General features: G+C 46.0%; 3 protein-coding genes across 4 annotated transcripts; all 3 read left to right on the forward strand.

Annotated features, from left to right (window-relative positions):
* The first annotated feature begins 2591 nt into the window (after nucleotides 1-2591).
* Nucleotides 2592-6887, forward strand: LOC108579978 (43 kDa receptor-associated protein of the synapse homolog). The gene is made up of 9 exons (XM_017943621.1): nucleotides 2592-3024; nucleotides 3496-3712; nucleotides 4235-4386; nucleotides 4817-4963; nucleotides 5075-5450; nucleotides 5546-5644; nucleotides 5719-5910; nucleotides 6076-6275; nucleotides 6369-6887. Exons 1-9 carry the CDS (start codon nucleotides 2987-2989, stop codon nucleotides 6574-6576), a joined length of 1629 nt encoding a protein of 542 aa, XP_017799110.1. The 5' UTR covers nucleotides 2592-2986; the 3' UTR covers nucleotides 6577-6887.
* Nucleotides 6888-7308: 421 nt separating this feature from the next.
* On the forward strand, nucleotides 7309-11183 carry LOC108579975 (protein PAT1 homolog 1). 2 transcript variants are annotated; one of them, XM_017943617.1, is made up of 9 exons: nucleotides 7309-7419; nucleotides 8095-8289; nucleotides 8374-8812; nucleotides 8940-9043; nucleotides 9144-9676; nucleotides 9788-10001; nucleotides 10126-10347; nucleotides 10468-10735; nucleotides 10791-11183. In XM_017943617.1, the coding sequence occupies exons 1-9, from the start codon at nucleotides 7381-7383 to the stop codon at nucleotides 11042-11044; spliced, it is 2268 nt and encodes a 755-aa protein (XP_017799106.1). In that variant the 5' UTR covers nucleotides 7309-7380; the 3' UTR covers nucleotides 11045-11183. The 2 variants fall into 2 exon arrangements, with proteins under 2 accessions (XP_017799106.1, XP_017799105.1); XM_017943616.1 differs by having other exon boundaries at nucleotides 10468-10731; nucleotides 10787-11183.
* A 3565-nt stretch (nucleotides 11184-14748) lies between these two features.
* Nucleotides 14749-24601, forward strand: LOC108579971 (protein diaphanous). The gene is made up of 17 exons (XM_017943613.1): nucleotides 14749-14895; nucleotides 15357-15439; nucleotides 17347-17529; nucleotides 17597-17895; nucleotides 18008-18028; nucleotides 18500-18809; nucleotides 18889-19235; nucleotides 19316-19610; nucleotides 19701-20084; nucleotides 20163-20305; nucleotides 20369-20636; nucleotides 20739-20978; nucleotides 21072-21326; nucleotides 21410-21574; nucleotides 21694-21937; nucleotides 23577-23658; nucleotides 23784-24601. The coding sequence occupies exons 2-17, from the start codon at nucleotides 15404-15406 to the stop codon at nucleotides 23803-23805; spliced, it is 3294 nt and encodes a 1097-aa protein (XP_017799102.1). The 5' UTR covers nucleotides 14749-14895; nucleotides 15357-15403; the 3' UTR covers nucleotides 23806-24601.
* The last annotated feature ends 252 nt before the right edge of the window (nucleotides 24602-24853 follow it).

Consider the following 24853-nt stretch of genomic DNA (forward strand, 5'->3'; position numbering starts at 1 on the left):
ACGCCTAGCCAACGTCGTTGGAATACTTTACGAGCCGCGTTTAGCGGCTGGTTACACCCAGATGGATTATTTTCGACGAGAGACCGACCAATTAGAGGCCGTGGAAATTCTCTCGGGTCCACCGTCGTCCCGCCTCTTCTCTTTCCCAACACGGGCCAAGTGGCTGCACGAATCTTCTCACGGGGTGTGGTTTGATCGCCGATACTACCTTTCCATTTTCCCTCCGAATTCGTCGAAACGCAGCTCCCAACCCAACCGCCCGCCTCTCCTTCCCTCGCCATTCGATACGGTCGCGATCCAAACCCGAAAGCGATCACCCATTGGGATTTTTCCAAATCTGCTTTTTCAAGTATAAGTGAAAGTGGAAGTAGCCGAGGACCGACAAAGTCGAGGTACATATTTTCTTTGTCGAGCGGGAGAAAAGGGGAAGGAGGGTAGCGGCACGTAAACATGCTGGTTAGATTCTTCGAATGGCCAAGATGGACCTTGAACCGATAACCTCTTTACCTACATAGGGAAATAATATCGGGGGGTGGGAGCGAGCGGTCGTGGGACACGCGAGCAATTTGGTCAGTTTTCGGTTCGGTCCACTCCGCCGATCTTTTCTTCTGTCGGCCGACACGGATCCCCGCGTATCCGTTGAGTCGTCGAAGGGAACATGTATGTAAACGAGGAGAGAAACTGACGCGCGGCAGTAGGGCTAGTGGTGAAGCGCACCCCCGTAAACGGGACGGTCCTCGTGAAATCTCGGAGCGACTCGGACGGGATCGTGTCGAAAACGAAGAGGGAGAGTGGCGCAAGGCGAACGGTCCGGGTCGGGGAAGCGAGACGAAAAACGGGTCACTCTCTTCTCCTTTCAGGATTCGGTTGGCTGGGATACTACCTCATCCACCAAAGCTGAAAGTTCACGAAAGGGCAATGCCTCGCCCATTTTTATGGAAACGCGGTCCAACTTGGGTCTCGTTTTAGCCCGCCTCTCCCTTCCCTCTGTCCTTTCTTCATTTCAAGCGGCCGATTGATCAGGGATGCCGGTACGCGTCGGTTCCTCTCTCTACCCGTAACGTTCGCTTTCCTCCAGTGGAGCAGGACGGAGCTCGCGAGACGAAAAAGGAATTAACCAGCTAGGGATGGGCTGTCGTCGGATACGGAAGAGATTGCCCCTTCTCTCACCCTTCCTGCAAGCGTGTGCCCAAGTACAGGAGGGGAAGCAGGGGAGAATAGGCGGAAAGGAGCGAGGAGGAGCGCCGGTGGAGCGGCGGTGGAGCGGCGGTGGAACGGTGTGGAGCGGTGTGGAGCGGAGGGTTGCAGAGAAAGGGGTTCTAGAGGGAGAGGGAGTGCGGTTGGGTTGCGAGGGGATGGTCGGGAAGGAGAAGAGAGAGAATCGGTCGGGTCGTATGTTGCGGGCTGCTGCGGCTCGGGCGCGACAGTTCTACCCCAACCATTGCCGGTTGATTTTCGCGAGGCGAACGCGTACACGATAGAGTGCCGGGCGAGTAAGGGAGGAGGAGAGCGCGCGCGCGCGTCACAAAAAGGGGTTGAGAGAGGGAGAGAAGGAGTCTGACCCTTCCGACGCTCGGGAACGGTCCAAACGCAGATCCGTTCGCGATCCGCGACCGTTCGGCCCTGTTTCATTCCCCGTCGCCGTTGCCGTGCTCGGTGTTTCGTCGTCGGTGACACGGTCACGGTGCAACGAACGCCGCGTGAGGGTTGATCGTCCGCGACGGAAACGTTCGAAGGAGGAGAAGGATAAGAGAGAGCCAGCATCGTGCTATACACGGCATGTGGAAACGCTTCGAACCGAACGAGACCGAGGCACGCATCGCGTCGCCGGAAAATCCGCAAACTGAACGCTCCGAAGCCACTCTCCCGATCTCGGTCGCCCTCGCGATACCGAACCGTCGACCTTTCGCCGAGATTTAATCCGACGGAACGTTACTCAGCGGAGTGGCGCGATCGATCCTCGCGAAAGGAGAGAAACGCGCGATTTTCGTCGGTGGCTCCTAGGCCGTCGAGTCGAAGCGAGTGGGGAAGGTACGTGTGGGTGAGCAGGCTGCTAGAGATGACGAGTAAAGATCGAACGGCGAAACGATACGAACGGAACGAATCGATGATCAAGAATACGCGGTAAACCGTCGCTGGACGCAAAGAGGGGAGAAGAGGGGAGAAGAGGGGAAAAGAGAACGCGTTTCGCACCACGTTCCGACGCACACGCGTCCTCGATCGAGATCGAGATGAAACGGACGAGTTAACGACGTGTCGCGTTACGACCGAACGTGTGTCGGCCGTTCTTGCTTTGTCCTTTACCCTTAACTACCCCTTATCACTTAACAGTGTTCGATACTAAATAGCTGTTACATATAATATATCTATATATATACACATGTTAGATCCACACGAAGCACAGCATTGCGCGCGAATCTCTATATGCCCCGTTATTACGTCATAGATTATAGACTGTTACGCGTTTCACGATAATCGGATGTGTTACAACATGTAGAAAGGGGAGGATAAGGCGTTGAAAAGTTGGAGAGTCGCGACTTTTCGAGATATTTCGACGAAAATTCTCGGCCCGTTCCCACCGTTTAGGAAAGGATGCTCAATTAAACGCAAGTACAAAGATTCGCGAGAGCAGAAGCTATTTTTTGGGAATCGCGCGAATGTAACTCACTCCGTCGGCGCTCAGGTGAACACTGTGCAGAGGAATAGGAATGTGAAAGAAGCTACCTCAAACGCGGTTCGCGTTCGAAAGAAAGAAAGAGAGAAGGGTGAGGGAGAGAGATCGGGAGCGTCGGTCCAGGAAAAGGAAACAGAGGATATGCGTTGGTTCGAGGCGACAACTCGCGACCGTTTTCGAGGCAATGCCGCGACGTACGAGGGAAGTTGAGATCGAGCGGCACCGGATCGATATGCTCTCGCGGGAGCGTCGGAACCTCGATACCAGAAGAACACGACGAGAAAGTAAAGGCGAGGAAAGGCAGAGTGAATCATGTCGTGGGAATCGATCTCGTCGCGAGATTACCTCGGGCAAGTATCGGAGTGGAGGGGATAAGGTCGAAATTCGGCTCGGCGGAAGGAAGGAAACGGAAGGAACGGGAGGGGCAATTGTCGCGCGGTACCGCGCGCTACTCGGTATATAGGTCAGGAAATGAGGTCACACAGGTGCCTCGCCCACCACGGTGACTAGGACGCAGGTCGTCGTTCGTAGTTGGCCTGGCAAACGGAATTCCGCGATCGAATTCGCGCGTCTCCTCCCCGTCTGCGGAGGGACGCGCGACGTCTCCTAAACCTGAACCTAATTCGAAAGATCGCGTCGGGACGGTGATGGGGACGGGGGCGGGACGGGGGAGGAGGAGAAGGGTCGCAATGCGGTACGTTGATCCGCGAGTAGAGGAGAAAGGGCCGCCCGCCCTCCCGGCTTCCGTACACCTTCCGAACGCGGAGAAGATCGAGGAGAAGATCGAGGAGAAGACGATCGAAGGAATGGGATTGTTGCAGCGGGCCGGCCAGTCATCAGCTGTCCGCAACCGCTCTGCTGGGCAGTCCGGACGGATCGCGGCACCCGTTGGACGTGTGCGAGTTCACCGAGGAGGACTATCGGCATCAGAGCTCGAACGGGAACGGGCACTATCAGAACGGCAGGTCCGGCACCGGTCTCTGGGAATGCCTGATAGGCTGCAGACGTCGGTTCGACCAGCATATGGCTCGAAGACGGGTAAAACGCTTGCGCGACGCTTTGCTTTCTCCACCGAGGCCGACTCGACGCTTTTTTCACGCGCGACCTCCTTCCGTCGGTCATTGCCGACGATCGAGGGTGTCACGCTAGCCGTGAAATCGATTCGTACTCACGCGCAACCCAAGGACGATTATTATCGGCTACTAGCCAGGAAGGGGAAGAGGGGGTAGCGAGTAGAGGAAGTAATTTCCGAGTGAGACTGATCGGAAAACTGCGGTGAAACGTCGAGCCGAGCGGCCCGACGAGCGCGTTCGAGGCTCGCTTACGTTCGCCTTCGCTCCCTCCAGACCGCTTTCCTCGAGGTCGAACCGCGCGCGCTATTTACGTTACACACGGGATCGCTGGATCTTCATCGGTGGAGGAAGTTCAAGGCCGAATCGATACGACCTTCTCGCGGTCGCTATGGTTCGGTGAAGCGCGCGCGTTAATCGGCAGGGAACGCGTGACGCGGACCATTTCCGTTCCGCTCCTTCTCTCCTCTCCTCTTCTCCTCTCTTTCAGGTGGAACAAGGCTTGAAGCTGTACCGCGCCCACAAACAACAGGCTGCCGTCCGCAAATGGAGGGGTGCCTTGAAGAATATCAGACAGCGAGAGGATAAATTCGCTCTTCTCGGATATCTCTACCAAGCCTACATGGATTGGGGGAAGTACAGGTAGATGAGAAGGGAATCGTGTCCGCGGTTCGTGCGTTCCGCCGAAAAGCTCAGGTCGGCAGGGGCTGTTCAACCCACTTCACCCTCCTCGAGAACACCGTCCCTAGTTTAGAGTACCGAGCAGTAAGAGAAAAGAGCTTAATAGAGAGATCGTAACTGAGAGATAGTGTTTAGTTGGCGAGACGCGCGAGCCGCGCGAGACACTCGGAAGGAGAACAAGTTCGAAAATCCTTGACACGTTAACGAAGCGTTTTCGCTGCTTTCCCTGGAAGCGAGACTCGAGAAAAGTCGAGTCAACCAGGCGGCCTCGTTGAGCTCGTTCTTGCTCGCGAAGAAGGCTCGTTACGCTCGTTTCCACCAACGGGCCGCTCTAGAGCCGCTCTAGACCCGCTCTAGAACCACGACATAATCGTCTCTCTCTCTTTCGCAGGGACAGCATCGATTTCGGGCACAAACAGTTGGGCATTTCCGAGGAGCTCGATTCGCCGAACATGCGGGCGGAGGCCTACTTGAATTTGGCCAGAGCGCACGAAAGATTGGGCGCGCTCGACAGAGCCTTGGACTATGCGAGGCACAGGTACTATCTAGCGTCAGATATCTATCCCGTTCCCGGCATTCTCCCTTCTCGACGTATCTTCGATACGAACTCTGACGTTGCGTCCTTTGTCTTCTCCCCCCGACCCCTCAGCTTGTACAACGAATGCGATCAGTGTGCGACCGCTGGACTGGTTCATCTGACCGTGGGCAGAGTTCACTTGGAACTAGCAGGATTCTGCAAAGCTTTGGAAGCGTTTCAACGAGCCCACAAGATTGCTCATTCGATTCAGGATCCCTCGTTGGAATTGCAGGTGAGAGTTCGATTTGCCGAAACCTTCTCCGGCGAAAGAAAATCCATTTTCGCAATCACAGGTCTACGTGGGTTTGTCCGAGCTGTTCTGCACGATCTCTCGAGAAGTTTGCAGCTGGGTGATTTGAATTCCCGTCATCACAGAGCGGCTCTCCTCCAGATGGCCTCGGCACTCCGGAAAAAAGGAGACCTCGGCGACGCCCACGATTATTGTTCGGTAGGATTGTGTTATTTTCTCCTTTCCTCCTTCTCTCCTTCTCCCGTTACGTATATCGAGACTGTTCGATCGACCACCCCACTTGCTGCCTGCAGGAGGCAACGCGACTGTCGCTCGTTTCGGGAGACCAAGCCAGTTACGCCAGGAGTATACGAATAATGGGAGACATTTACAGAAAAAAGTCCGACATAAACGTAAGTTGAGCGAAACTGTAGGAAAACCGTGTGTACGTGCACGTGTAATACGAGCCGGAATCGATCGGTCGTAGAAAGCGTTTCGACAGTACGAGAGCGCGATGGGAAGCGCGGCAGCGACCGGAGATCGTCTCTGTCAAATGGAAGCGATGGACGGTGCCGCGAGGTGTCTCGAGGCGCTTCGTCTTCAACACAAAATATGCAATTGTCGTCCTCTCGAATTCAACACGAGGCTGCTCGAGGTAGCTGGATCGGTCGGTGCTAAGGTAAGAGGTTCTTCGTCTTCCCGTGTTTCTCTTCGATGATGTATTTCTCCCTTCCATTCCCGCTTCCTTTCGCGCCACGCGCGCGTGCACACACACATTCCCCCCCCCCTCTCTCACTCTCTCTCTCTCTCTCTCTCTCTTCTCTCTTTTCTCTCTGGAACGTAGTTCCTGGTACGAACCGTGAGATCGAGGCTCTCGCGAATTTACGGTTCTCTCGGAGACGAGGAACAGAAGGCTCATCACGAGAGATTAGCCGCAGCGATGGAGGAAGATTTGGAGTTGCGATGCGGTGGCTGCAACGAGCCTTTCGGCCTCGAGGCCGATTCGTTGGAAGCGCTGCCCTGCTCTCACATATTGCATGCCAGGTGAAGCGACATCGAAACCGTTCTACTCTCTATCGTTTACCCGCTCTCGTGTGCTCCGGCTCGACGCGCTTACACCGCAACCGTCGTTTGCAGGTGCGCCTACGACATCTTGAAGAGACGCGACAAAAAGAAGAAACGTCTGTGTCCCGATTGTCACAAGTCCGTTAGTTCACGATTGTACCTGCATTGCGAAGACCCTCACGGCATGAATACTTTGAATCACAGTTCCTTGAGTCTGGCATCCTTGAGAGCCAGCAGTCTAGCCACGCTGGACGACTGTCACGCAACGAGCAGTGTCTAAACGCGCCGGCGCGGCGCGACACGGCGCGGCAATCTAGGCAATCTAGGCAATCTACCATTTCTTTCTCGATCAGCTCGAGAACGTCGCCGCGCGTTCTTCGATATCGCGCCCGCATCCCTGTATACCCCTATACCCCGAAAACCCTTGCCACGCTACTTTGCGCTGTGCCATCTTTTCTTTTCGGGGTATACGTGTGGTATCGAGTTTCCGCGATCTGCCAATTAAACCATTAGAAATTAACGTTCTTCAACGCGTGGATCCTCCGTCATTTAACCATTCAATTAGGACGAAGAAATTTCAACAATACCTACTAGCACGATTCGAAAAGACTTAATGGAATGCAATAAAAATGCACATTCAATCACTCGTCTTTTTCAATTATATACCCCACCCCATTTTTATTCGTTTCGTTGACAAACTGAAAAACATCACGCAATCAACTGGAGATCCTCACAATTTCTACGTTCGTTCGGAACTCTACGAAGATGTCAAAGAAAACGCGACGATCAATTTGCTGCCCTTTCAAATATCGACGCGCCAAAATCACCTCTTCTTTCGAAACGTTATCGAATCGAATCAGATAGTATACTATCGTATCGAATGTATCGATAGTCTAGTTCCTTCGAAATCGATACGACAGTATTGTTTCGAGCTTCGAGATACTATATAGGTTCCCCAGGAACCGCCACGACATCTACAATACGATTCGGAATTTACAACGTACGACCGCCATGACAGCTGATGCTTTTCGTATCGCTTGACGTTTAGTCAGAACATGTCATTTTGCACATTTCATTTCGACAAATGGCAGACTTCTTTTTCGGTTTTGATACGTCGCTTGCAGTAAGTAAGCTCGTTCTTAACGGAGATACCCATAATTTTCTACTCTGTTTCATAAGAGTAGAAAACGCCACGACGAAAGTACGAGATCGTACGAGATTTTCACCAACAGCCAGCCGCGTCGTGCTTTTATCCGACCACTAACAATTAAAAAGTGTTCGCGTAATCCGATAAACAGTCCATTGTTTGCGCTGTACAAATCAGCTAAGCCTGTTAAATGTATCGCTGATACCCCGAGTCCATCCGTCCCCTATCTTTCTACATATATTGTTTCAAAAATACGCAGTACGTACAATTACCTCCTCGAATCGTCATGGAGGTACGTCGCATAACCTCGCCAATGCCTTGATCCCTTCAAAGGTCATTAACACTGCTACCTCTGTGTTAATTATTCTTATCTTTAGTTTTACCTCCTACACTTTCTTCCTCCTGCTCAATTTTCTTCCAATTCATTTTGCGTATGTATGTGTGTACTACCTACGTAACGTGTTCCGCACAAAATTAATCGACCGAACCGAAAACAACCGTTCGTTCGATCGTTTCTTCGATCTACCTTTACCGTATCGAGATTTACTTTTCTCTAACCGCGATACCACCCTCTGGTAATAGATCACCCAATCTTGTTGTTTTAATTCTATCCTCACGCTCTCGTCAATTTATTTTCTTTCATTCGTACAGAATAGCAGTTTAGAAGATGGTTTGGATTGTCCTTTCGAGGATGATCTTGGGGAAGAGGAAGAGTACGATGCTTTGAACGATGAAACCTTTGGTTCTGAAGCCACTATCGGCGATTGGGAGAAGGACCATGAGAAACTTGCAGAGATTACCGAATCCAGTCGACGGCCTTATCATCGAAATACTTTAGGCAGAAAAGTAAAATTACCACAGTTTTCTTCCTTTTTTCTACCAAAATTATATCTATCTTACAACGGATCTTCCTACTGCTATTCCTTACAGAATGGAGTTAATACAGATATCGAAGATAATTTATCCCACTTGGTGTTAGATGAGAAGGAAGGTATTGTGCCACGTCCTGGAGTATGGGATAGTCCCTCTAACTTATCCCCTCCCAAGCTTCAACCACCTTTAAATCTACCAACAACTTTAACGAACGTATGCACCGTCGAGGAATTGGAAAGAGGTCTGATTGCGAATAGACCACCACCTCCAGGATTCAATAAACCTGCTCAAACGCAACAGCAATTACAACGTCCACAACAACACCACCTGCACCAGCAGCAACAGAAACCCGATGGATCGCTTCTTTTCGATTCCTTGTCCGCCCCACCACGCTATCCGCCAGGGCTGGGTATGCCACCTCCGCATCCTGTTATTTTACCACCAAACTTGAGATTCCGACATCCTCAATTTCTACAACATCCTAGATTATTACCCAGTAAGTATATTAGAAGATGGTTCAATCTTAACATTGGTAAATGAAAAAGGCGTACATGATGCACACGTGAACGAGCACACATACGCATCAAAATCTGTATATCTAATCCAACGATTTATTTCTATAGATCAAACTGGAAATGTTTTGAGATATCCTGTAGCGACGCATTTGATGCTACCGCACGCTGCGCAGAGACAGCCAATTCACGGTTCGTTTTGCAATAATTTTCCTGTAAGTTTCATCAAGCGTTTTACACTATTCTATTCGAACATTTTTTCACGAGAATGTCCAGTGAAGGAGTATTTTATTCAAATTCCTCGTATTTTTTCAGCAACCTCCGCATTCGAATTTATGTCCTCCACCGTTTGTACGAGCAGACCATGGCATGATGCCTCCTTTTTCTAGCAATCAAACTGCTCATCAGCAGCAGCAGCAGCAACAACAACAACAACAACAACAACAACATTCGTTTACCCATCTTGGAAATCAAAGAAACCAAAGTAGGGCTTTTCATCATGGGGAGCAACAAGGAAATCACCAACCATTTTTTAAAAACAATCAACATCATCGTAACCATGATCGAATTAATCAGCGACACTATCATTATAATCACCACTGTCAAGGAATAAATGGGGTGACCGGTTCAGGAGAATATGACGAATACGCCGGTCTCATGAGCAGCCGGGAAAAACAGTGGTTGATTAATATTCAATTACTGCAACTTAATACAAACGAGCCGTACGTTGACGATTATTATTACATCGTGTTTTGCGATAGAAGAAACAAGCAAAGTATAAATCAAGAGCAGAAAGATAAGAAGCAGCAGAACAACAACAATAATAATAGCTATCACAGAGATTCTAGGTAAATCGTTTACTCTTCCTTCCTTTTCACACCACCTCCTACCCTTACACCCCTTATGCTCTGTTTCCGTTTTCGTTTTTTCACAAACAACATTGTCACCTTTATTTTCAGAGATCGAGAACAACCACACCATGTTCCTTCGAGGTCCATATACACACCGACGCAATTTGAAAATTCTTTAGGAAAATTACAGTTTGCCAGTGTGATCGCACCACGCAAGGTCATCGATATGGATGTTGTACCAAACAGTGATCCCCAATTAGCTACGCAAATACAACAAAAAGATACGAAACGAACAAGACAGTTGTTACTTGAAATTGAAAGGGTATTAGTTCTTTTTTATCATATCTTTCTAATTATTATAACGAAACGTTGGAGCTGGATTGTTTAGTTGTGTGTTACCTGAAACAAACCGAAAAAAAAAAACAAAAAACAAATGCTGTTTGCAGTTATATATAATCCAGTTAAAAGTTGAAGATCTGCACAATCCTTTGGCTCTGCTTAGCGAACAGCAGCAACAGCAACAGCAACAACAAAATCAGGAAGAGGAGAACGATGCGAATAATGTTAAGAAAACTAGCCCGAATTTAATAAACACGATGTTATCGACTCTTCTTCAGTTAATGCAGGATGATAAGTTTGCAAGCATGCTAAGTATCCGTAAAGGAAAGGTAAGTGAAGTGAAATGAAATGAAAAGAAAGTACGCTTTGTAATAAAAACATATACAGGTTGGAACTTGAAAGGAAGAAAAACAATGTTTTGATCGTTGGAATGTCATTCTGTATCGCAGACGCTGTTGTTGAGGTTCTTGCCATACTTGAACGTAACGGAACATCCTGATCAATTAGAAGAACTATGGAATGCGATATTCCGAGGATTAGCTATAATAGGACGTAGGGATTCTCACCTGTTGATAAACCTACATTCGGAATTTCAACGTTGGTTCAGTACCGTTCAAAACTTTGGTACGATACTTCGACTAGCTCGATCACTCTCCGACACCGCAAGTCAACCAATCAAGAACAACAGTTTAGCGTTCGCTCTGACAAACAAGGTTCGTTTTCTCAAAATCAAATAACCTTAAACTTTTTCATTTTTCCTTTGTCTTTTTAGGTGTGTCTGTAATTGCCTCAATGTTTCAACAAGCAGAAAAGTTATATCCTGCGGACGATTCTTTGTCTTCGGAATGGTCATCTTTCATAGCGAACATCATCGAAATAATTGGTGAAAATCCACCCTGTGTCGCGCCTTGTCAACCGATTGCTGCAAATACGCTCAATCAGCATTTCAATCGACTGTCTCGTTTAAAATGCGGGAGGTACACAACTCTGGAACTTTTACTAACCGATGCCAATCCTTCTCGATAGTCGAACGTCGTTAGATGTTTTCCACATTTCATTAAAACCTGCTTTTTATTACGATTCAACGACAAATTATGCTGAAGCAGATTTCCAGATATTTTAATAATGCTACTACATCTTTAAGGTTAATCAAACACTTTTTCCATACGACTATATATACTTTAGTATGATCGATACAGATGTTTCACATAGTAGACCTACGCATTATCCCTTCGTTTTAAATACGATAGCAGGTCGACATTTATCATCATCATCATCATCATCATCATCATCGAAGATAACGAATAAGTTTCGCTTCACATCTTGTCTAGTGTTTACCACAGATGTGGGAAAATTGTTTGTAATCGTACGTTTACTAGGTAAAGCAGGTATCGATTACATTCTACGCATAAACTGCGCGTCTTATTTCCTATATCCTTTGTTTGTAGTTTTTTCCCTTCCTTTTCATCTCTCTCTCTCTCTCTCCCTTTCTCTCTCTATCTATCTATCTATCTTTCTCTCTCTATCTATCTTTCTCTCTCTCTCTCTCTCTCTCTCTTTGTTTTTGTAAAATACGACTTTAGTTGTATTCGCACGATACTAAAATGTAAGTTCATCGATGTCGTTAAACGTGAACGTGCGTGATTCAATTTGTTCGCGCATTGTAGTATAGTGTGTTGCGATTTCGAAGGTATGTAATATGTCGTCTGGACTTTGTTCAGACTTTATGTCGTTGACATTAATCGTTAGTCGAATCCACACCCCTTTATCAGAATAGACGTGAAAACAAGTACTCGCAGTTGCATAGCCCTTCCTTTCTCTTCACACTATTTAACTCTTATTTTTTCTTTTCTCCTTGTTTGTTTCGCCTTACATTTTTCCCCTTCGGTATGAGTCGGAATTTGGGTGCGTACTTCTGCCAAACGCTTGATAGGGGATGGAAAGTTGTGCAAAAGTACATTTATGTTGAAAAGAACGAATTCAGAACTTATTAATCTCGTTTACGATTTTGAATGTTACACAGTGCAGCAGCGTATTACTTGATAAAGTCAGCTCTTTATTGAAAAAGATCAGTCGCATAAGCTAGTAGATGATCTTTAGGCAAGAAGAATAATTATATACGAAAATAGCATTGTTTATCCGTTTGCGTGGCATGTTTCGTAAGACGGATGGAAGGTACAAGAAACGTTTATGCAATGATTACGTCAGTTTCTATATCAAGAGCAGGAACATGGCAAGATTTTTGCGTATAGCGTTCGAAAAAATTGCATCGTACCAATGTATATAATATATACGTATACCTATATATACTAGATAGCTATGTACGTATACGTATATATAGATATATCGTAAACGTTAGAGAGACACGCAATTCCGACGATCTCGTCTTGTCTCTGTCGTCTATTCGTGAAATTTCCGACTATTTGATGAATATTTTAAAAATAGGATTATTGTCGTGAGGTAAACTGTTGCGCACCTATCATGTGATCATATTAATAGAGAATGATCGCAGAGACGATTACGACGAGTAGCGAGAGAGCCCGAAAAGCGATTTGAAAATATATACGACGACATGGCCTTTAGTACACAATGTAAATGGTTACTTTTAAACGCAGTACACACTCATAAATTCTTATGTACATTTAGCTTGTACATAAAGCGACTCTGATGAATGAATGACTTCATATATTTTGTAATTGGATGCGAAAGAAAATTTATTTTTCGCTTCCGCGACATAGCGTTAGGTGATTTTTGCAAAAAAGAAAAAAAAATTATAAAAATCATGAAAAAGATGGATCGCGTTATTTTTTAACGCCTGTAGCGATTTTGAAATCGACCAACTACTTCGGCATTTCTAAATTGCGTAGCCTGTGTACGTTGTAAAACTATGTATTGCGTTGCATCGTGGTCCAACACTAATACTCGATCCTTTTATAACGTTAAGTTTCTCTCTCTCTCTCTCTCTCTCTCTCTCTCTCTCTCTCTCTTTCTTTCCTTTCTTTTCATTTACATTTTCACTTTTATTTCCAATATATTTTATTTTATCTAACTGAATTACGTTCAAGTTTTCCACGCTTGAATATTTTCATTGGTAATTTCGACAAGTCTTTCGTCTTTGCATTCGGTATCGTAATTCGACATGATACACGAGTGTGTAGCACTGAACGTAAGAACAACTATTGTTTACGTTGCGAACAGAAGCTATATAGTTGAAATTTTATAAGAAACTAAATATACTTATCATTTGTAAAATAACGATGAAACGATGACCGAGCTAAAGTAAGCACCTTTTCTATTCCTTACTGTTGGATAAAAGATATTTGTTGAGACTGTACAAATTTTTTAATCTTTGAAAGTAAACTGTATCATAAAGTTTAATTCGCGTTATCCCTTGCATATAATCTTGCAGATTTTACACATACATACATACATGCATACATACATGTATCTTTTCGTTTTGTTTCTCTGTAAATACTATCAGGAATGTACTGTGTAACGATAAGAAACTGGTGTATCGTTGATTTTACGCAATTCGAATGATTTTAGCGTGTATAAGCGGTAGTAAGTGACAGAGTACCGTTAACATATACGCGTATACGGTCGCGTGTACATACAATTCAATTATACGATTCAGTTCTATCTGAAGAAAATCGTCGAATCGCGAAAGTAACTTTTTATACAGAATATCTAAATACGAGTAAGCATGTAGTAGAAATGACATGTCGTCGCGTGAAATAGCAATTGAATTTCTCTTCTATAGTGCATGTTTCTAACAATAAGTATAGGTGTATAGTGAAGTAAAAATAATTTCGCAAAGAGCAAGAGAAAAAGATATAACACACGATAGGTATATAAATACACGGAAACTATTTAGAATTAGTTTATCGAACGAATCGAAGAAGCACGTTTCTTCATTTTTCATTAAAGGATCATATATACATATATGTATATTTTTTTATAGTAACGTCGCGTTTATTGCGTTTATACGAGGTAATCTCTATAGAAGCGAATTCAGACGTAGAATAATGTTTTCGAAAATTGAATACCGACGCACCGATGGCTCGATAAAATCGTGCGTTGTGAATTTTTCGATGCGATCAAGAAACATAGTTCTATTTAACGCATATGTACAGAATCGATGTACATAATTGCAAAATAGAGGAGTAAATAAATGTTTTGCATTCTACGTAACTGATTCTTTTAATGTCGCACTTAATGGTGCGACAAGCGTTAACAATAATCGCACGTATAAATATTCAAGAAGGAATTAGAGAGAAATTAGAATGGTATAGATGAGGTTTGCCGCGCGCGTCTGTCGTTTGGATCGAATATAAGAGAAGGTTAGAGAAGGCAGCAGGAGTAAGTAGGGGAAAAAAATTTCTGTAATACCGACGTAGGTATTTGTGGCGAAAGAGTGACATTCGCTGGTTCGGTTCTCATTGGCGCTGTTGTTCGCGCAACGTTTCTCGCATGCTACCCGTTGTAGCACAGCTACTCGTTTAACGAATATTAACCGATGAGACTGTGGTTTTATTTTTCTAGTCGATGTTATTTAGTATCGGTGTTTCCCTAATCAATTATTTCTTCGTGGTCAAGTGTAAAAATTCGGCTTGATAACTTGGCAATTCTTGTCTCTAAGAGGTTGTTTCGTATTGGCAGGTGTTTCATTGTCATAACGGATGAAATGAATATTTTTCTCTGGAAAGGTCATTTCGCTTTGCCCGAGAAATTACAAGTACTCTTTGTTTGGTGTATGGAAAACTGTTGAGTCACCTGACCAATTGATCGAATAAAATTGACGAATGATTGCGAACAACGTTGAATTTGTGGTTACCAAAAGTGTGTCTCTTGGTGAATAAAACTTTGAACTAAATCAAGTAAGTAGTGGTAAAATTGTGAAAAAAAAGGAACCGTTTGTATTTGAGTTAAAGAAGAATTATCCAGAATTATCAGATTGTTGGTTCTATCATATTTTTCTCTGTACATCTAATATTTAAGAATAGTACCCTTTGGTTCGATTGGAACAGCTTGATTTTATAGCTTGAACTTGCTAAAGCCCTGTTTGATACAACTAATATCATACTAAATGTTGAAAGAACCGTTTTGTTAGGAATAAAGGGAGGTTTAATATGGGAACCACCTGTTAGAGTTTTGCCAATTTAAAATGTCAGAAGGTAGCGTTAACTGAAATACGCTTAAATTAGTGGTGAATTGTTATCGCGCAAAGCATCAATGGTGAATGCAATACGGGTATTTTGTGGATATCTACTCTATTAAATTGAAAAGAATCGTACCATGTATGCACTCAACGATGTACCATTTTCTATGCTTTTTCTAGGAGAAAAAAATGTATAGTAGAAGGTAACGTTTGGAGAAGATTAAGCTATGGCCAATAGAAAAGACAAATCGTCTGCAGGTTTTGTAAGTATCTGGATGTTAAATGTTAAAAGGATAAATTACGGAGTGTACACGCGTAACGGTGATATTAAGAGTAGGGTATAAAAATAAAAGTGCGGGAAAGATAGAGAAAGCAAAGTCAGCAGATTTAGGATTTTCGTTTCTATCGGAACGCGATATCGGTTTGCATAAAATTTGCCAACTGTAATAAGTAATAAGAGAATTTAGTGAAATGTGAAATAGAAATGCGTGAAAAGTAAAGTTTTCTCGACAGCGATACGAGAACGGTGCACACATGTATCTATGTATGCTGCATTTCCGGTCGTATACTTATCGGTTTTTTCGCGGCGTAACGCGCGATAAGGAAAAAAATGTTGCTCGGTTTGAATTTCGAGGACAAGTACAAAATAGTTGAGAAGTTTGGTCAATACCAAAGGAAGAAAGAATAGCGATGTTTTCGAATACGATAATCGAAAAATGAAATGCCATGTTCTACATGACTCACGACGAATCGTTCAAGGTGAATTGTTTCATATACGGAAAATACTACGTTACCCGTAACGCTTGTAACCGTAATGCGCCACGCATAAAATATTAGGACAAGGTAACGAGCTATCAGGGACGCGACAATTTCCATCCATGTACCTTGCCTTTTTTTCTCGGAGATCCGAAATCTTTTCGCGACATTTTCGAAGAAGTTAACTAGTCGAAAACCGGTCTTCTCTCTTCACGTTCCGCAAGTATAAACGTTTTCTTCCTCTTTTGTTCTAACGGGTTAACGAGGGTAATGTAATAGAGGACGATGGAAGAAAAACGGCACGAAAGCACGCGGTCGTTGTGGGTTACATCATCGACAATTCGCACAACTGATCTCATCTCTCTCTGTTCCTTTGTGTGCATTTAGCGTTTTAGCGTTGGTCGAATTGTCATCGCGCATTTCGTATGCGTAAAGAACAGTAGAAGAAGTAGGTTGATGCATGCGCACATTTTCAAATGTGCTCGGAGATGCAGTACTTACTCGCGTACCTTTTGCAAACGCATAACAACGTTGCCGATGTTTTGGTAATCGCGGAGATAATGTTTTTGTACGAATTTCCGAAACCTTGAGCTATTCACGGGCATGACGTATACCCGTTGGTGACGTAGGTGACGTAGGTTACGTAGGTGACATAAGATACGAGTGAGTCACCGGGAATTCTCGCCTGTTCGCTCGCGCAGGGGTTGGTGGAATATGTACCGGGGCACAGTGTGAACGTCGAGAAGAGAGCGATAAAACGAATGAAAATTGGTGGAGAGAAACGGTTGCGGCGGCGGTGGCCGAACGTGGGTAGAGTGAGTCGCCACTCCACGCAGGCGCGTTTCTCCTATTAGGTTCTTTCGGTCCGTTCGATGACTCCCCAACGATGCCGTTACCTGGAACTTACCTCCCGATTCGAAGGTCGCGTCGGCCGGTAGCGTTTCAGTCTTAGTCCAAACTTGAGATAGGCGCGCGCGCTCATCTCGTCACGCCGCGCTGCTTTGCACTTAAGTATGTCGCCTCCAATAGCCGCGCGTATCTCTAACTTGAAAAAGTCTTTTTATCGTGGACAATCGGCAAGCGGAGGAGGTATCTCGCGTTGCAGTATCGCGATAACGGCAAATGCGTAAAACGCGTGAACCTGGAAGAAAATCGGCGAAAGGTGTGGAGAGCGAGAGAAAGACTGTTTTATGAAAAACGGGGCCCGATGAATCGCGCGATCGAACCGCGTCGTTACCGTTACCGTTACGTACCACAAAATAACTCTCCGTTCGTTGCTTTGCACCTTTCCACCGATGATTACGGATTGGGTAAGATTTCTGTTGTGTACGCGCGCCAAACTGACGTTCCGAGTAGAATCGAAGCGAAATAGAAGCGAATAGAATAGAAGTAAGGAAGGAAGTAATCGTTTCAGCTGGACACATGGTTCGGTCGACCAAAAAAATCCGGGCGTGGAGGTGGGGTCAGAAGTGGTTCGGGAAACAACACGATACCCCGGCCCCATTCCGGCGATGATTTCAACGAGATCGAACAGCAACGTTGTATCATCGAGAGGATGGACAAGGAGATGGTGAACGAGAAATTCGAGGAGATGTTGGTGAGTGCGAAGAGACTGATGTAGCGGAAGAAGATGTAGCTGAGGATATTTTTTCGCGTGTAAACAGGCCAATATGAACCTGACCGAGGAGAAGAAGGAGCCGTTGAGACAGCAGTCGGAAGCGAAGAAGAAAGAAATGCTGGTTTTGCATTACAAAGGTAGCATACAGGAAAATAGGTCAAAGTTCGATAAACCAGCGGATTACATCCAATATTTGGCGCAACCGGACTTGAGCGTGAACAAAATCTACAACTGCATCGAGTCGCTGAGAATAGCGTTGACGAACAATCCTCTGAGCTGGGTTCAAGAATTCGGCACGAAGGGATTGAAACAGGTTTTAGCCACGCTGAACGAGTGCTATCGGAAGTAAGTATACCCGATAAAGACAATCGTTGCGTGGTGTCATGGCATCGGTATTCGATATTCGATATTGTCCGATATTCAGAATTTCTAATATTCTCGTGTTGTTCTATTACAGTGCCTTCATATATTACGATAGGTAATTCACGTAAAAATACTATTTGCTTTCATTTTATTAGCGAGTTAGTTTCCTTTTTTCGCTCTTAGCTTTCGGTATTAATTTGGATTAGTACGCGCGTGTGCGTGCCTACGTGCGTGCGCGCGCGCGCGCGCGTCAAAGAGAAACGACGAGATCGTACAATACATCTACCTATACGTGTACATGCACCGTGTACATTTATGGGCGAGATTCTTACAATTTCCGATTTAAACGATCCTTTGCGGAATATTCCTATTTCGGTAATTGACGTTAATCGGCAGAACGCGTAGTGTCTACTCGTTGGTTTATTGCATGATCACCACCTGGCTGTGCGATGCTCCGCGTACGGTAGTATTGCTCGACTAGTCGAACACCCTTCGAACAGTTGGGCGGCAACTTTTCATTTTCCGTTCGTCGCGTACAGAGTTTTACTCCACGCTGATAAATCGATACTTTTCTCTCCTGGAACAGCGACAACCGATACGAGCGTATACAGTACGAATGCATCCGATGTTTGAAGGCTATTATGAACAACACCGTTGGCATAAAGGAGATGTTGGCTCATCACGAAGCGCTCACGATCGTAGCTAGATCCTTGGAGCCGACTAAACCGTCCGTCATGTCCGAGGCTGTGAAACTGCTCGGTGCGGTTTGCCTTATTTCCAGCGACAGTCACAAAAAAGTTCTGGACGCGATTACCATGAACGGGGAGTTCAAGGGGAGAGAAAGATTTTTACCGATCGTACAGGGCCTGATGAATAAAAAGAACGAAAACCTAAGGGTATGTGGTAACGTAACATACCCTCTCTCCCTCTCTTCACGATCGCTAGCTGTTAACGCATTGGTTCTACTTGCGACAGGTGGAATGCCTTCAACTCATCAATTCCATAATATCTTCGGCCGAGGAATTGGACTTTAGGTTGCATCTGCGAAACGAAATAATGCGGGTTGGCCTTGCCGATATTTTAGAGACTTTAGAGAAAGACGAGTCCGAGGATCTGGCCAGACATCTCAAGATCTTCAGCGATCACAAAGAGGAGGACTACGAAGAGTTCGTGCAGAGGTTCGACCACGTCCGGTTGGAACTGGACGACGTGAACGATTGTTTCGAAGTGATTAAAAATATGGTGATGGAAACGTCCGCCGAGCCGTACTTTTTATCCATACTTCAACACCTTCTGTTCGTCAGAGACGACGCTTTAGTGAGGTAGGAAAGAGAGAGAGAGAGAGAGAGAGAGAGAGAGAGACCGTATTTCTTTTTTTTTTTTTCTTTCTTTCCTCTGGCAGGCCGGCCTATTATAAACTGATCGAGGAATGCGTGTCGCAAATAGTGTTGCACCGTTCTGGCTGTGATCCGGATTTCAGCGCGACCAAGCGCTTCCAAATCGACGTACAACCACTGATAGACACGTTGGTAGAGAAGTCACGGGCGGAGGAAGAGAGGCGATTGGTCGAGGTGTCGCAAAAATTGGAAGAGGCTATAGCCAGCAAACAGGAAGCGGAAGCGAAGCTTCAGCACGCGGAAAATAAAATAAGGGAATTGGAACAGGGAGGTGCGAGATCGGGCTCGAGTGGAAACTCTGTGAGTTGTTGCGATTCATCTCGTCCTTGACGATATCTCTACTTTTTTTTTCTCCTCCAACTGTACTACGGTGTTGTTCGGTACGCGCAGAAGATTGGAACGAATCCGCCGCCACCACCACCGCCGCCTCTGGCCGGAATGGGCGGACCTCCGCCACCTCCTCCACCGCCGTTCCCGAACGCTTTCGGGCCAGGAGCGGGAAGGGGAGCACCGCCACCGCCGCCGCCACCTCTGCCAGGTTTCGGTGGTCCGCCACCTCCGCCGCCGCTGCCTGGATCCGCGGGACCACCACCACCGCCTATGCCTGGCATGCACGCGGGACCGATTCCACCACCGATGCCGGGAATGGGTCCGATACCTCCGCCGATGATGCCTGGCGTCCTCCCGATAACCGCGCAACCCTTACCTTACGGGCTAAAACCGAAGAAAAAGTGGGAGGTCGACGCGCCGTTGAAAAGAGCGAACTGGAAGGCGGTGAGTGGATTATCGTCTCCGGTGTGCGTTATCGTCTCTATGTTAGAGGGACGCGAAACTTATCTCGTCATCTCGCAGATTATGCCGCACAAGCTTACGGAAAAATCATTCTGGACAAAAGTGCAAGAGGACAGGCTAGCGAGTCCCGAGATACTGGACGGTTTGGCCGAGAAGTTTGCCTCGAAACCAAGTGGGAAGAAGATCGACGATGTCGTTGACAAGTAAGCCTTACCTTACCCTTGCAAGTAAGCGATAACGTTTTTAACGCAATGTTTCGCACACAGGTCAGCTCCGTCGAAGAAGGTGAAAGATCTGAAGGTTCTGGATGGCAAAGCCGCGCAAAACATCTTGATACTTCTGAACGGTACACTGAAGCACGTGTCGTACGAAGAAGTAAAGTCTTGTCTGCTGAAGTGCAAGGGACCCGTTGTCTCGGACAATATACTTCAGGGATTGATACAGTATTTACCGCCACCCGATCAACTGTCGAAGCTGCAACTTTACAAGAATCAGTATGACGATTTGACGGAAGCCGAACAGTTTTGCATCACCGTAAGTCGAGTCGAGTCGAGTCGAGTTTCTCTCTCTCTCTCTCTTTGACGCACTACTTTGCCCAAACTTTCGAAACTTTCGAAAACGTTTGTTCTTCCGTAGATATCGACGATCAAGAGGTTGTTGCCGAGATTGAGGTCGTTGAGCTTCATGCTTCGATACGAAGAATTGGTGCAAGACGTGAAGCCGGACATAGTGGCGGGCACAGCAGCTTGCGAGGAAGTGAAAGGCAGCAAAAAGTTTGCCAGAATTCTCGAACTGATTCTGTTGCTTGGCAATTACATGAATTCTGGATCGAAGAACGGTCAAGCTTTCGGATTCGAGATCAGTTTTCTTACCAAGGTTCGTATGTGGTTTTCTGCATGTTTCCTCACGTCTGATGCCGATGAATACCGCACGAGTACCGTTCCCTCTTCGTCCTTTCATTCCTTTCAGTTGACCAGCACCAAGGATATCGATAACAGACAGACTTTGATGCACTACTTGGTAGACACGATAGAACGTAAGTTTCCAGACTGTCTCAACTTCCCGGAAGAACTGGCGCACGTGGACAGAGCGAGCCGAGTTTCCTTGGAGAACGTTCAGAGAACGTTGCGACAAATGGATTCGAACATTCGAAACCTCGAGCAAGATTTGTCGAACGCGAAAATTCCCCAATCGGACGAGGACTTGTTCCAGAATGTGATGGGTGTATCCTTTTTTCTACGTTCGTTCCTTGCCGGCAGGTATTTGCACGTTTTTCCTTAACGATCGTCCTCGCGTTTACCTCACAGCCGTTCGCTAAGAATGCCCGAGAATCTTACGAAGTCCTGCAGAACATGTTCAAAAACATGGATGGCTTGTACACCGAAATCTCCGAATTCTTCTCGTTCGACAAGCAAAAGTACACGATAGAGGAGTTCTTCGGCGATATAAAAACGTTCAAGGATGATTTCGTAGTAAGTGTAGAAGGGAGGAGTAGGAGGAGGAGGAGGAGAAGGAGGAGGAGGAGGAGGAGGAGGAGGAGGAGGAGGAAGGGGTTCTCGATCGTATACACACCTCTTTTTCGTTGTTGCAGCAAGCTCAGAGGGAAATAATAAAACTGAGGGAAAGCGAAGAGAAGCAGAGAAGAGCGAGGGAGGCGCGCGAAAAAGCAGAGGCGGAGAAAGCGGCACGGGCGGCGCGGAAGCGAGCGCTCGTCGATATGAACGCGCACGAAACGCAGGAAGGCGTCATGGATAGCTTAATGGAGGCTCTGCAAACTGGTTCGGCGTTCAGTCGACCGGATCAACGACGCAAACGCCAAGCACGCGCCGCTGGTGGTAAGTTTTATAGGAGCGCGTACGCTTCGACAAGATCTACGAAGAAGGAGAAGTTGTTGCTCGCTAAACGGAATCGAAATAGAGTTCTCGGAAATTCCGATTCCACACGGTACACGACACCGGAAGAGAATCAAGATCTCTATAAACGTTTGTTGCTCGATCGCGCCATGAGAACACCCAAGCAAGAGAGATTTCTGTCCAGAATCAGCTCGTTCAAGAGAAGTAATAAAGAGAGCGAGTTCGCGTGCAAGAAAATCCGATTCGACGGTTCGGTGCTCGAAGAAACCCCGAAGAGTGACCGGGTGGTTTCCGTAAGAACGCGTCGAAATTTTCAGGATTCCTCCTCCCTCCGATGTGTCGTGTCCGTCGCGTCTATCCCGTCCGTCGCGTCCTACGCTTCCGTGGTGGACGAGCTGAAGAGACGCGCGTCCAACGACATTTTGCGTCCAAATTTCTGCTCGCCGTCCTTCTACAAGACGATCTTGATAGGCAAAGCTCTGAAACTGAGCCCGGTTAGACAGCGGAGACGCGTTGTAGTGAGTAAGAGGGGCAAAAGAAACAGCATAGTACGCCGTACCGTTAGAAGTCGTAGACTGAGACACCCGAGGTGGTCTGGCTGTGGCAACAGTCGAAGAGCACGGAAATCGTTCGACTATTTGGGTAGTCCGCCGAGCGGAAGCGTTTCGCTACCTCCTCTTTCGCTCGACGACGACCGTTCCTCTTTGCGCTCGCCAGATACGCCGCACCGGGACAGAGTATCGTTGAGGTCCTACCACAATATCGCGGCTAGACTCGGCAAAACCATCTTCTCTCCGTTCAGGCTGATTCGAACGAAGAACTTGGACGATATCCCTCGTTCCAAGGACGAAAATGAAAACGTGGTCGTCACTTCGATACGGCGGTGCTCCAAGAGCCGTCTCTCCGCTTCGAGACCCTCCCTTCGATTCGAGTCCTGCAACGATCTCGATAACTTTCGCCAATTGGTATTTACGAGTAACCCGTTAGATTTCCGTGGAACGGCACCAAAGTCCCCCAAAGGCAAAGGAGAATGCGACGACACGTTTCGGATCACTGCTCAAAACGGACAGACTGTTTCAAAGAGACAACACCGTAAAAGGAAATTGAAATTTTGGTAGACGGTTTAAAAAACGTCTTGCGTCCTTGTCACACGGCTACGCTGCTCTTCTCTTTCGATCAATGTATATTTCATCGTATTTTGACAAGACTGAATATCGCTTTTATTTTTTCCAACCTTTTATTACAAATCTCGCGCGACTGTGATTCAAGGATACCTTTTTTAATTTTTTCCAAAAGTACTGTGATATCGTCTACATAGGGTACGTCATATACAAAATTTACTAGTCCCTTTTTACACGCTCGTTCTCATTTTTCTTTTTTCTTTTCTTTTCATTTATAAAACGACACTATAGGCTGTGTTTTATATACAATATACATATATCGAGTGTTCTCAATGTGCGCGCATACACACCTGTATCGATCGCTTGTAATCGCACTCGTTGTAAATATCGTTATTTTCGAATGAATAAAGAGACTTTTTTGCTTGACTATCGATGAATGGTTAAAAATAGAAGGTATAGAAGAGAGGGATACAAACGACGTAAATGTTTCTCTTTTACAGCAGAAAGAAGAGCTCAGCTTAATCGAAGTCGATCGCGTACAGGATTAGTCGGGACTGGTTTACTGGGAAGAGAACTTTCGACGTGAGTATTTGGACGTAAGCGTACCGTGTCCGAGTCCGAAAAGGAGATGGATAGTGGTGGGTGGGGATAAAAGAGGAGAGGAACTATTCTCGAAATAATGTCTTGCCTAATGATCATTGTTGCAGAGAACTTTTAAGCTCGGCATAATCCATGGAATAGCCTGTTTCCGTCCTAAACTTGAAACTGTGATGGATCGAATCTTTATTTTATCGATAATCGATAGAACCGGTGAAAGAGAGAAAGAGAGAAAGATCGAAAATGCCGAGAAGCATCGCGAACCTTCGTCGATGGTTTTGTCGGGGAAGGAAATGTCTGGAGTTAACTACTTTGGTAGAATACATAGACATATGTATATGTATACATACGACGTTGAACGCGTTAACGACGTGGAAAGAGGAAAAGTGTTGAAAAATAGTTTACTACTTTCTTGTACATTTTCTACAAAATCTCGATCGATTTTCTATTTTCAAACTGATTTTGTCGATATTTCGACGACACACGTCTAGATTTTTTAATTAGAAACGTAGAGCTGGTGGTAGAGCGAAAAGGAGATACATAGGTGTATGGCTTCGTTCCATAGACCAGGTTCGCAGACTGATGTTTGAATGCACGGTGATGACGCGCGTTTCATCGCGTGAATACGATCGAGTTTCTGTCTTGCTGATCGCTTTTGCCTTGTTCGCGAAACCTTTTAAAACCGTGCCAAATCAACGAACCGCCGAGCAGAAAGAAGCAGCGTTGGTTCGCGCGGAAAACTGTCCGCGGAATAGAGCCGGAGAGAGAAGTTGCAACAAAGAAATTCCAGACCGTGGGGGTCACGTAAACGCTACCAGAGACCAATTTATTTTTCGAATCTCGAACTCGACAATTGTTTATACTGTATCTACTAACGTCGGATCCTAAGACAATTTGTATCTATATTGTGAATATGTGAATTTAGATAGCACCAATACATTACGATTAATAGAATCGAGCGTGGCGTGTTTTATTTCACGATACACACGACATTCCCCCGCTAGGTAACTAACAACGTGTATGTATATATGTAGATGGAAAAATCGCGTTCGCGTTCGCGTTCGAACGGCAATCAGGATTGCAAAGTGTGTCACGCGCGGCAGCGCCAGCGCCAGCGCCAACCCATTGGCGTAGCTGGTTGCGTTCCTTTTCCACGATAATCGCTAACGTGCCACTACGA

The sequence above is a fragment of the Habropoda laboriosa genome, unplaced genomic scaffold, assembly GCF_001263275.1.
Source record: "Habropoda laboriosa isolate 0110345459 unplaced genomic scaffold, ASM126327v1 scaffold2, whole genome shotgun sequence".
NCBI lineage: Eukaryota > Metazoa > Arthropoda > Insecta > Hymenoptera > Apidae > Habropoda > Habropoda laboriosa.